At 40.0% G+C, this 13,285-nt stretch overlaps 1 protein-coding gene across 1 annotated transcript; it reads right to left on the bottom strand.

The window, feature by feature from the left end:
* Nucleotides 1–700: 700 nt before the first annotated feature.
* LOC116250477 (phytosulfokine receptor 2) lies at nt 701–5,009 on the bottom strand. The gene has a single exon (XM_031624116.2). It carries the CDS (start codon nt 4,197–4,199, stop codon nt 1,068–1,070), a length of 3,132 nt encoding a protein of 1,043 aa, XP_031479976.1. The 5' UTR covers nt 4,200–5,009; the 3' UTR covers nt 701–1,067.
* Nucleotides 5,010–13,285: the final 8,276 nt, after the last annotated feature.

The following is a 13,285-nucleotide window of genomic DNA, read 5'->3' as shown; positions in this document are numbered from 1 at the left end:
AGATCGGCCTCATATCTCACGTCCGAGGCTTTAACCTCATTATCAAGTGGGGATGCACGGATAATAGTTCAACATAGAAGACCAAGACAAGAAACTTTGTTATTTCTTCCAGTACTAAGGAACGGAGACTTCACAAAGAGTAAGTCCTGTAGTACTTCATTGTTGTCATATGTTTTTTGGATGAAGGATAACGATCCAGAATATTTCCCGCCTCACTATGCACAACTTGTATTTTAAATCTAACACACAGATAATTCACACGCCGCACATGCATGTACATGCACATAGTGGCCTAAGGACAAGACAAACAGAAGTGAGCAAATGCTTCAAGACTTCAACAAATCAAATGCATCTTTCAACCTGAGATAATTGAAGTTTAGTTGAACAACTAAAATCTTTTCGTAACTTGCATCAAATTAGCAAAACAAAGAAACTCACAGCCAAAAACAAAAAAAGAGAGTACATGAGAAGGGATCGCCAACCTGCGAGGTCCCAATTGGTGATCCAGGAATCAGAAGACTTGAGTGTTTTATCATCAGCAAGTATAAATAAGTCTTCAATGTATTAGCACGGATATGCCCACATGAATGATACTGCAGCTAGACACAGAATCAGCACGAGAAACGGCACATTTAATGTTTTGCATGTAGATATTGAACCTTCATGGTGCACCACTCCCTATTCTAGGGCTAACCAAGGGGATCACACAATTTTCAGGTGATCTATTCAAGAGACACAGCATGTGAGTATTCGATGTTAGCATACAAACACATCTTGACAACAGCTTCTAAAGAATATTGCATGTTAAATAGACAACGGACAGTAAGTACACTGTGCTGGGTTGTTGCTCATCTTTTCATACTTCAGCAGAAGTAGCTGTCGAAGCCTCGCACTAATTCAATTTTGTATGAAATTACATGACGTATTATTTACAAACTCAAATGTATAAATCTCAGCTAGAGAAGGGATAACACCGCTCTGAGTTTGGTAGCTTCAGTAACAGTTGGACGCTGAAGAAGCTGTTCAAGTTATGTCGTTGTTGCAGAAGCTTAAGGAAATCAAGAGATCTATGATTGTTCATCTTCCTTCGCAACAGCATCAAGCCATAAAACGACCTGATCAATGGACGGCCTTTGTTTTGGATCAATGCTTATGCATTTACAAGCAATATCAAGGACTGCCAGCAGCTCCTTTTCATTATCTTCATTCAGCATCAATGACTCAAACACATCGGTATCCTTTCCTTCTGCCTTCATCTGGCGGACCCATGCAACCAAGTCCCAGCAACCCTTTGATTTGCACACGTCTACGGGTCTTTTACCAGTAAGAAGCTCCAAGATAACAACTCCAAAGCTGTAAACATCACCCTTGAAGGTAGCTGTCATAGTCTGACTGTATTCAGGAGGAATGTATCCCAACGTTCCCACAAGATCAGTTGTGACATGAGTATCATACGGCTTTAGCAATCTTGATAGCCCAAAATCAGCCAAATGAGCTTCAAATTTATCATTCAGGAGAATGTTGCTTGACTTCACATCACGATGGACAACATTAGGCACACATGCTTTGTGCAAGTAAGCGAGCCCCTTTGCTGCATCTTGTGCTATTTTTAGGCGGGTTTCCCACTCTAGCTGTGATCCTCCATCAAGTCTCTCATGCAACCAATAATCCAAGCTTCCATTTTCCATGTACGAGTATATTAGCAACCTGTCATTACCATACCTGCAATATCCTTCCAGAGAGACAAGATTTTTGTGCTGAGCTTTTGAGAGTGCTTCTACTTCAGCTTGGAACTCGCGTTCCATCTGACAACAGTCCCCTGAAAGTCTCTTGATCGCAGCTTTTGTGCCATTAGGAAGGATTGCTTTATACACAAGACCAAACCCTCCACATCCAATAATATTAGCCTGGTCGAAATTATTGGTAGACTTAAGGAGGTCACATATGGTTAGCTCCTTCCCTTCCGGATTCTGAAATAGGACTAGTTTTGCACCCAAATTGTCACCTATTCTAAGAGGACGACCAATTTCAGCTTCTTCTTCACATCGGTTCGCCTCCCCCTTTCTTAAAATATTGAAAAGGACAACTGCTAGAAGTAACATAATCCCAACTGCAATGCCAATAGTTATTCCTAGAATGGTCTTCTTTCCAGCTCGGCTTCTGACATCAGATGTTGCTGCTGTACCATTTTTTCCATTGCAAGTCAGCAGAAGAGGTGCACCGCACAGACAAGAATTGCCTTCAAAACTTGAGTTGGAGAAGGTGGAGAACTGCCCACCAGTAGGAATTCGTCCGCATAAGTGGTTGTTTGCAACATTGAAACTCGACAAGAAGGTGAGCTCATTCAAAGATTCAGGGATCGATCCATCGAGGTCATTGAAAGAGAGGTCCAACGTCTCTAAATTGCTCATATTAGAAAAGGAGCTGGGAATAGTCCCTGTAATATTGTTTCTGCTCAAGTCCAAGACATGTAGACCTCTCAACCGCCCAAACTCTGACCAAATGGTGCCGTTGAGCTTATTATAGCTCAAAAGTATTGATGGAGGAAAACTTGATATTTGGTTGTACTGCATACCGTTGGAACTTTGGTTCCTCTTCACAAATAGAGGGAAATTGATGGAACTGGTGGATGCCGAAGATGAATTGGCTGACAAAAGGCTTTTAAGCTGCGTTAAGCTCAGAGGTATTTGCCCTGCAAGCGAATTGTTTGAGAGGTCCAGGTAAAACAGGCTGTCTAACTCTCCAATCCAAGATGGAATGCTTCCATCGAAATGATTCCAAGACATATCCAGTAACTGTAAATTTTTGCACTTGAGCAACCATGCAGGTAGTTGACCAGAAAGACCACAATTGCCAACAGCAAAAACAGTTAACTTCTCAAATCCATCTATATTATCAGGGAAGGTCTCTCCTTTGAAATTTTTTGACAAAATGAGTGTAGATAGATTTCTGCAGTTCTGCAGTATTCGCAATGTTTTTGAGATGTTTGAGAAGCTATTGTTTGACAGCGACAGGGAGGAAAGAGACTGAAGCATTCTGAATTCATCAGGAATCTCACCATGGAAACTATTCTTAGCAATACTCAAAGTTTCCAACTCTTTGCAATTTGATAAGCTAGAAGGAAGTGTACCCACGAATCTATTCGTAGCGAGATCAAGATAATTGAGATGAATCATACCCGTAAAGTCAAGATTAATCTCCCCAGAAAGAGAATTATTCCGTAGATCGAGTGTTCGCATTTGAGTACAGAGGACAAGAGAATGTGGCAGCTGACCTGAGAAGGAATTTGATTGAGCAGAAAACTGTTCTAAATTGGTCAGATTTCCAAAAACATCCGGGAGGGAGCCAGAGAATCGGTTCCAGGAGATGACAAATGACTTGAGCTTCACAAGGCTACTGATTCTGGCACTCAATTCACCTGAAAAGTTATTGGCCGGAACCGATAGTTGCTCCAACGCTGCCAAGCTAAACAAACCACTGGGGAGCTCCCCATCAAGAGAATTAGAACCCAGTAACAACTGGCTCAGAGAAGTACAACTGCCAAGGCCTTCAGGAATTTTGCCGGAAAACGAATTACTTGAGAAATCCAGAACTTGAACAGCAGCGGATCGGTTGCAAAGGATGGTTGCGATAGGTCCGCCGAAAGAATTATTGCTGATATTGAAGCTGATCAACTTTGAATAAACAGGCATTGAATCAAGAAGAGTACCATTGAAGAGGTTACTGGAAATATTCAACCATCGGATTGAATTCAAGCCGGCTCCAGCAGAGTTGAAAAACGAACCGTTCAGTTTATTATAACTGATGTCAAGAAACTCCAACTGCGTCAAATTCGAAACCTCTTGCGGTACTTCACCTCTAAGCGAATTCAGTGAGAGATCAAGATACTGCAGGCGGTCCAAACGCCCCAGTGACGGAGAAATCGTCCCTGTGAGGCCACTCCGGCTCAAGACCAATCTCACCACTCTGCTGGAGCTTGCATTTATCGCGGTAGCGCAAGAGACACCTTGCCAAGAACAGCAATCAGCGCCACGGACCCATTTTGCCAAAACAGAGCCGTTTATTAGATTCTCGGCAAATTCCATCAACGCCTGAGAGTCATTGGCGTCGCAGGTGTTGGCTGCACCTGCTGACGCCGTAGAAAAGCAAAGCAGGATCAACACCGAAGCACCCAACCATCTCAGAATACGGGAACCCATCTACACCGAAACGCTAGAAACCAACGATACCGCGCTTAAACATGAACACTGATTAAAAGAAACGAAGTTGGAAGAAGCCAACCGTCTAGGGGACAGCCCCAAATTATCTTCTTCTGCACTCCTTTAGTCTCAGAAGAGCACAAAGAACCAACCAGCAATCCTTCAGATTGAAGCAAATGGTGAAAAGAAGGAAGAAGGACCAGTAATTCAAATTATTTTGAAACAAGGAAAGGGCTTTGCTATCTCCTTGTCAATCATGGAAAAGCATGAAGTACAGAGACAGAAAAGGAGCAGAAGGTTGTAAGAGAAGGAAAGAAAATCAATTCCTTTTTGTTTTCTCTCCCCACTAAATAAAACAATAGTGGTTGAGCTGAAAAAAAAAATGGTACGACCTACTCCGATCACTAACCCCAGTTGGTGGAAACGGGGTTCTGATAGGATGATTAATTTTTCTCTTTTCTCCCTTCTTCCTTTATCTTTTTTCCGGCTCCCCACACTTTATCACAAGCCTCCTGCTGCGCAGCTTTGCGTAGCGGCTTGTATAGAGAGAGAGAGAGAGGGGGGGTTCGGTGCGGCCGGTGGATGTCACGCGTTATTGCCGGTGAGAGAAAGAGCGAGAAGCAGAGAGGGAGAGGGAAAGAGAGCGCGAGAATGGAGCGTGAAGGCCAGAACCTGCAACTCTCTCTCCCCCCTTCTCTCTCTCTCTCTCTTTTGAGAATGAGATTGCGAGTCAAACTTGCTGCTTTCCATGTGAAAGCGCGGTCCCCAGAGTTCCACTCCCCCTGTCTGCCTCTTCCTTCAAACCCCTTCCTTTGACCGTCCCCATTCATTCATTCTTTCTCTCCCTCCCTCTCTATCAAGGTATGGATAGCGCAATTAGAATTGGATAGCATGTTGTACCTACCTGTTTTCAGTGTGAATCTTTTAATTTTGAGATTAGAAGTATAATTATGAAGGTTAAGTAGATCAGTTCTGTTTCTGTATCTTCTCACACCATACTGTCTCAAACTCTCTCTCTATATATATATATTGTTGAAGTTTGGACAGAGAAATCATCCGACTTCTCAGCAGACTTTTCGAATGCATCGGGCTTTAATCATATTAACATGGTCAGAGAATTTCAACTCATTTATATACATACATAAAAGAGAAGTGCAGTTTTTTTTTTACCAATTTAGATTGTGCTTTTGAAACTAAGTCAGAAACAATAGCAAAAAGGCGGCCGTTAAACTAAATTTTAATTTCAATAGATTATGGTTTTGGAACTACGTTTGATACTTCAAACAACAAGGTTTCGCACGTACTCTCTAGTCTCTGCGCCATCCCCACTGATTAGTTGCAACTTTTACGAGTCAAAACATAACCCTGCATGGTTTTCTTTTCAACAGATTTTTATTAATTGTTTATGTGCGTGAGAGAGAGAGAGAGAGAGCTGGAAAAGTAAAGTTCGGAACAATGGCACTTTAATTAAAGTTTTAAATGCAGAACTAACCGAGGTTTGTGTTTACCAAAAGAGATGAGACCTCCTCACATTTAAGTTTGACTGCTTTCTTCTTGGGGAGGGTTCCTTGCATCCAAGATATCTTTCAGGGCAGGTAAAGATAAAAGAAGAAGAATGAGCCTTCCTTTTCCCTTTTTCCCGTTAAAGGATTCTGAAAAATGGCCCCTTCCACTTGTTGCTTATAAGTGACGAGTGACCACGTACTCTTTCTCTCTCTAAAGTGGTTGTCAAAATGTGCTCATACTGCATTCACTTTCCACGTTGAAAGAGAGTTTCTTACCTTTGAGTGCAGTCGTAAACAAGTTCTTGAAGCAGAGTTGAAGATGATAGAGAGACGAAAGAAATGGCAAAGTGGGTGAAGCCAAATTCGATAAAGGCCTTTGACTTCATTTTCATTTTTCATATCATCGTGCTCCAATGGTGGTATATCTCTTTCTTTTTTCTCTCTTTCATGGACTCTCCTGCTAGTGCTTGAAATCCCCACTCTACTGATTTCCACGTATCGAAAAGAGATCCGTTCTTTACTTTACCTCTAACATATATATATATATATATATATATATATATATATATATATATATATATATATATATATATATATATATATATATATATATATATATATATATATATATATATATATATATATGAATTTGTCCATGTTAATGCGCCAACAGACAATAATTTTCGATTGAATGTTTTGTCTGGCGAAGGGAGAAGCAGAAAAGTATGAGAACGAACAGCAAAGGTGAAGCAAAGATAACAGAAAGATTTTGACTAACTAAAAGCAAGTCTATTCATCCGTGACTCCTACCATATGGTGTAGATATCTTTTCCATGGGAGAAGAGTTCGCATGCAGCAATAGTAATTGTGGACATTCTTAGTTATAACGTATCAACGTGTTTGGAGCTTTTGAAATTTCGATTTTGCCTTCCAATTCATCTTCTTTTAGACTCATCTCTTGAACCATAATCAACGTTCAAGATCTTAGATATAATACGAAGCCCGTTTTGGTCCGGACCAAGTTGCCCGTTCCGGTTTTGACCGCCTTGGTTCTACGCCGGCATTAATACTCCCCAAGCCCATAATGGTTCTTGAGTTTTATATGTTTTCAAGCCGATTTCTTCCCATCCAAGTTAAAGGAATCAATGCTCGCCGTCAGTCGACCTCTCGGTCAGCCTTTGCCTGCCCGCCCCAGCTTTTATATTTTTATTCAACGGTCAAAATATACTACATATATTTTCATATGAATTAGAGTTTTCATCTTAAATTCCAAAGGAGGCCACCTACATGGAACGAGGTTCACATGGGCAGGGACTTTTTCTTCTCGAGTGGACTTGAGAAATAGTGTATCCGACGTTTGACCGGACAAGATAATCACGTTAATTGTGGATGATTGCAACCGCGCGATTCTTAAGTTGACAAACAATATTCATCCATTGATGAATGATTAACTGCGATTGCGTGTATATTTAATGAACAATAAAGTTTTTGATTCACGCCGTTTGGATCTAAGAAAAAAAGATGCAACAACTGTTAAAAGTCGGTACCTCATAATGCATCAAAATTATTGGCTGCGAAAAATCAGGACTTCACTAGGTAAGCATGACTTGAAATACGATCAATCTTATAGCAATAGAACAGCAGACTAAAGTGTGATTAATCTTAATAAATGATCTTCCTTGAATCTACGCGAACGGCAAGATTGCAATTCATCTAACAACCTAATAATTCAGTTTTACACGAGTTTGGGCTCTTAGTTTGACGGATTTTAACCTGCTCTCCATATATATAGTAGCTTTTGTTCTGGTATCAAAAGACTAAAGAACCAAGACGACCATTCATTTAGTCAACCTCTCCTCTTTATAAATCCTTTAACATTTCCAAGAATCTTCCAAACACAATTCAACAAGTTACTATTTACAATTAATCTTATCTCTTAATAAGAACATATGCCTTTTCTTTTGCATGCATGACATCAATTAAATATAGATATTTGTGGAGTTAAATTAGACATACAAATACACACGCACGCGTGTTTGCATGCACATGCGCATGCATACACGTATTCTAGAACCCAAGTGGCATCTTACTTATATTGAAAATGAAGGATCTATAAAGAGATCGGGTCCCACAAATGTGAACGTTTGGTGAGAGTTTCTAGTGCAAGATTTGACCATCCTGCATCATATAAGGTGCCCCATAAACGGCACTTAGGGACAAAGAAAAAGTATTCCATATGGGTCCCTATCGAAAGACTGATTTTGCAGAACAGAGGATCATTTTTGACATTAAGATGGTTGACATTTTGGACAGGAACAGTTCACTTTTTGGCTCGACACTATGAGCTTCTCGCAACGCCATGACTGTCTGCCCCAGGATCCGAAGTTCCGAACCACTTTGAGATGTCAACGGTTCGGGTTTTGTTGGTATCTGACCCGAGCCCGCTCATCCAGAAATCAAAATTCAGTGCAGTAATAAGATTCAATTGGCAATTGGATTTAATCTTGTGGGTTCAGATAAATAGTCGTGGGTCGGATCTAGATTAGATTGGACAGCAGATGGACATCCTTGGCGAGCCTGCTGTCGTATCGGTGTTATGGTGTCGGGTAACATGTAGACGGACACGATACTAACATAACCAATGAGTTCTTTTTTTTTTTCTTTAAGGGTGAGTGGTTCATCTCTAAAAAAAGTCATTCGCTTCTTGTGTCCACCCTCTGGGTTCACAAAGCATGCTTCGTGACCTTTTACGATCCAGAGGTATAACGCACTGAGATGTGATAGTGACCACTCCAATATTCGAACACAAGTTTTTATAGGAGTCGAACCACCTTGCCGCCCAGTACGCTACTATTTTACCATGGAATCAGCCTTAGACAAGGAGGAGCGTTAAGTAAACGTTTGGTGAAACAACCCCGGAAAATGGATGTTCGAGAGGGTTTGAGTTTTCTATTTCAAATCAAGTTGAAGAAAAGCGTGGGCTTGCCAGTTTCGCGGGAGCAGGTGTTGACAATGAAGTAGTATATCAGTTTTTATATTAAATGGAAAACTTCGAAATATGATAAGTATTGCCGATATGCATTGGCCTATATCGGCCTTTGAATTCAAGCATTTTTTTTATTTTTTATTGGGAAAGTCATTAATTAATACATATTTAAAGTACTTAATAAAATAAAAAGGTATCGCTCCAATTTTATCGGTTGTCTCTGAAAATTTGTTAAAACTTTTAAACTGGAAAATAGATGAAGTTCGTTCATATGCTTAACTTATTTTTTCTCAATTCTCTTACGAATATTTTTGCGACTTTATTTTTTTAGATTTTGAAAGATTTCATCCAACAATTCATACTTCCATGATTATTTCAAGATATAAACCTTACAATTTTTGAACTTGTTGAAGTTTCACTACTTGGGTTTGAATTTATGATTTCAGATCCAATTGCTACGTTGGGTTTGAATTTGAACCAAACGCTGAAATTTCTACTTAAAACAATAATATAATACAATGCAAGTGTTTGGCAGTTGTCATAAATGATGCTCCATACGAATAAAGATCAAAATAAACTTTTGAAGGGAAATTGCTAATAAATTTCAATTTTTTGGCTTAAATTTCGGAACATGGGCACAGTAGTCAAACCTCACGGCGCAAAACCAGGGGGAGCTGCCCTATTACCATCAACCATGAGGAAAGCCAAGTCTGGGAGTTCGGACCTGATCCGAATCGCAATGCCATAAACTCAAGATGCAGGCAAACATCACGCACATCTGTGGCCTTGAGATCCAGAATCACCTTGGATCCAGCACCATATTTATGCACCCCGGATCTGTCAACGGGTTTGTTTGGCAATTTTCCTCATTCCAAAGTGTGCCACCACATTTTAACATCTTGGATCCAACACCATATTTTATATATATATATATATATATATATATATATATAGTTTTTTTTTAAGTCCAAGATATCCTAAGTTAGGAGAGGCGAGGGAGAGAGGAAACAAATGAGTTTCCTTAATAAATTCCCATTTTCCCAATAGCCTTCCAAGGGGCTTTCATTTGATGTGAAAACATTATGAATCAAAAGAGTCTGCATAAATTAATCTGTTGAAGATTTTTCAAGGTTTTTGGTATGAGATTATTTTCAAGTTTTTTTTCAGGGAACAAGATGACGAATATTCAATTGAAACGTGAAAGTGCGTGGAGAAATATACGCATGCTTCCAGTTGGCACCTACAGTGACGATAAATGGTTCCTTTCGTGTTTGAATGATCCAAATAGAGTACGCATTTCAAAGTGAGAAGCAAGTTATTTTGACTTCTGGCTCCTGCAAGAATTGATGTAACTTAATATATGATGCCAAAAGGAGGAATATCACATCAATACGATCATCTGATTTTTCGGGAAGTTGACATGTAATATAAGAAAATCCACCATATATATTACTAACTAAAAGTATACCAAAATACACACAAGTTTTGTTTGGATAATGAAAACACGCTTAAGACAAGCAGCTTAATGAAGCGAATTAAATCTTTAGCCTGTAGCACCAGAACATGATATGATAAGGGGATTAAGGAATTAAATTACTTTTCACTTTACCATCTAAATTAACAACATATCCAAATTATTTGGAATATTAGAAACATAGTACCGTCTCTGGTTATATTATGAGTATTATTTCAATTTATATACTCTTTAATAAGACTTAATGGGACTTTTCGAAACATCATTCAAAAAGCTACCAACTAAAGGAAATTGTGAGACTTAATTTCAAAGACAAACGTACCATTGTTGCTTCAACAACCAATAATAGGCCATTTGGTCCAGACATCGATCCAAATCAGTGTTTCGGCATGGAAAAATTTTCTCCAAACCTACATCTTGTCATAAGTTTGATGTGATATTACCTCCCAAAACTAAGGGAGCAAATTCAGGTTGTGAGAAGAAGAAGTACCAATATGCCTTGAGAATGGAGGGACTAGGCGAGCAAAAAAAGTCTCTCAGCGAGTACATTTTCCTGGAGATTGGAAAAAGTTTTTAAGTCCAATCAGTTTTGGGCTCATATCATATGTTTTCAGTCAACATGGAAGAAAGTGATCCCCAGGTGCTGCATTGGTGCTTGCATGCCAAACAGCCTAATGATTTGTTGCCATCCGCAGGCGTGGGGTCTTTCATCTTTTCTCAGGTCGAAATACGGCGGGAGACCAGTTTCCAACAAGTTCTTTACTATCAGAATCAATATTCGAGAGTATTCCCCTCATTCATAGCCATAAAAGCAGAACATAATATTCCACCATATCTGATTCCATCACAAAAACGTTGACACAGAAAAGAAAATGCATCATGCAAAGCTTAAAAGTAATCAGCCATAATGTCAATGGACGAGTACTGGACATGCTTCGTCCACAAGTCTTCGACATGGGAATGCTTGCGCCCGGTGCCCACATGCTCCTTTTGGTGAAAAAGAGAAAGAAGAAGCAGGCAGGAAGTCTCAGTTGTTATTTTTTATTATCTTCAACATCATGAGACCATTGAAGATCAGCCAAGAAGCAATCGATTGGCCATCTTCGTTTTTATATACTTGAGTGGATCTATCATCTGACCAATTTCATACTTTAGTTAGTGGAGGGCCGGGTGTGATCACTTTGTTAGAGTAATAACAATTGTTCTGTGCTGTAACTGTTGTGGGTATCTATGAGTGCTTGGATTTAGTGTTGCCATTAGAACAAGGGTAATGATAGTCTACAAATAAACAAAAGAACCAGTACTCTCAAACATGGATGAATCTACAAGTTGATCATCAACGTTAGCCTGTTGCAGATCAATCGCTAGTGCCTTCGCCGTAATCCATTCTTGATCGCTTAAGCCATTATCTGCACTTACGTCTTAGATAGATCAAAGCATCAAATTGGAGCCGGATATGCTCTTTGTATGTTTACTTCTTTTTGTGGCCTTGATCTTGAGAATGAATTCTAGTAGAAAACACAGCATGTGAATATAAACAATATCACGTGCCGCAGCTCGTGCAGATACTGTAACCAAGGCTGATTAAGTGAATCCAAAGTCAAATGCTTAATAGCTCTTCATGCATGGTTAAGCATCCCTTTTGATGCGGTGGGTTTCTTTCTAGTTAGTTAAAGAAGTAGATATGATTTCTTAAATTTTTGTTGAAGTTCCATCAAAGTGTTAGGCAACAAGTCAACTGTGCTAAGGTAAATTTGAAGTCATATCATTAGTTTTAATTTTTAAAACTGTTGTAGTTGCTAGAAACACAACCTAAACAGTGCAACGGCAGCAAGTCAACATTTCCTTTTAACAACTAAGAGCGAAAAGAAAGTAGGATTTGGGGTTCCTCCTCAAAGAAGCCTCACCAGCCAAAGACAGTATCAAGTAGCACAAACCCTGCCTAATCTTCAACTCTGAGCTTCCTAAAATTTCCACTTTAGGTAAAGGTGGATTTTGGATGTTGATTACTAGCACTTCACTAGCGCTAGATGCCTCAATTCGTTGGGCTCTCTCTCTCTCTCCTCTCTTATATAAGCATTGATTAAGGCTGAGTATTGGGCTGAGCTGGGTCCGCTCAACGCTCCACAAAGCCAGGCTCGGGCTGGGCTGAAGCCCTTGCCAGCACCACAAGCCTCGCCAGTTTAGTTTTCAGGCTGGGCACTCTCATCCACTTCATGACTGTCAGATGCTCTGTTTGATGTCTACCCTTATTTGAAACTCTCAACATTTCATTTGTTAATAATTAAGAAAACCTCGACGATGAGTTAATCAAGCTCTCAATACTTAACTCAGGCCAGCCTAGCCAAGATGTCAAATAACCAACCCAAGCCCGGCCAGATGCCCACTCTTAACGTTCATACACATGCTTGCCTACACAGACATACACACAGACGCGTGCATGCACACACAGAACACAGACAATAGGATGGCTAGCGTGAAGGACTTGACATCATTTGGTGGGGAGTAGGTTGGGTTCTCGGCTTGACTGAGGAATCTGAAAAGGAGCTGAGAGGCGTAGAATTTTGGGGACAGAGAGATCAATGAGAACATTAGCAGCCTAGCAGTCCATGTGAACCCTACCAAATTCTTGTCCTGTAAGAACATTGTCTTCACGCGCTTCCCGTTGGAGGACCAACTGTCCCCATGGATTCCACAAAACCTATATCAGAGGGCTACAAGACGAAAAGCTTATATTCAAATTTAGGCATACAATCAGCTGAGACGCCGGTTTCCATGGACATTGAAAATTTTAATCCAAATCATACCTACTACAGCCAAAAGTTGGAAAAATAAAATCTCATAATAAATTCAACTTATTTGAACTGAGATGCATGGATGGAAGACAACTAGCTGAGATTGATGTTCAGGCTCGGCCTGTTCACCTCTCGAGCATGCTCAAGCTTGGGTTGTTTCTCCCGTCGAGAAAAAACTAGCCACAAGATGGTTCTCGCTGAAAACATAAATTAAATTTGCTGTTCCAAAGAGTCTTTTCAAGTGTTTAAAGATCATACAACATGTCAAATGGTAGGCCTTTTCAGACCTTTACGTGTATACCTATCCCACAGAACTTGGAGTGAGC

Source organism: Nymphaea colorata, chromosome 1, assembly GCF_008831285.2.
Source record: "Nymphaea colorata isolate Beijing-Zhang1983 chromosome 1, ASM883128v2, whole genome shotgun sequence".
NCBI lineage: Eukaryota > Viridiplantae > Streptophyta > Magnoliopsida > Nymphaeales > Nymphaeaceae > Nymphaea > Nymphaea colorata.
This window is presented reverse-complemented; position numbering and strand designations above follow the sequence as displayed.

Coding starts and splice junctions, on each gene's coding strand:
- LOC116250477 (XM_031624116.2), bottom strand. CDS start 4,199: ATGGGTTCCCGTATTCTGAGATGGTTGGGTGCTTCGGTGTTGATCCTG.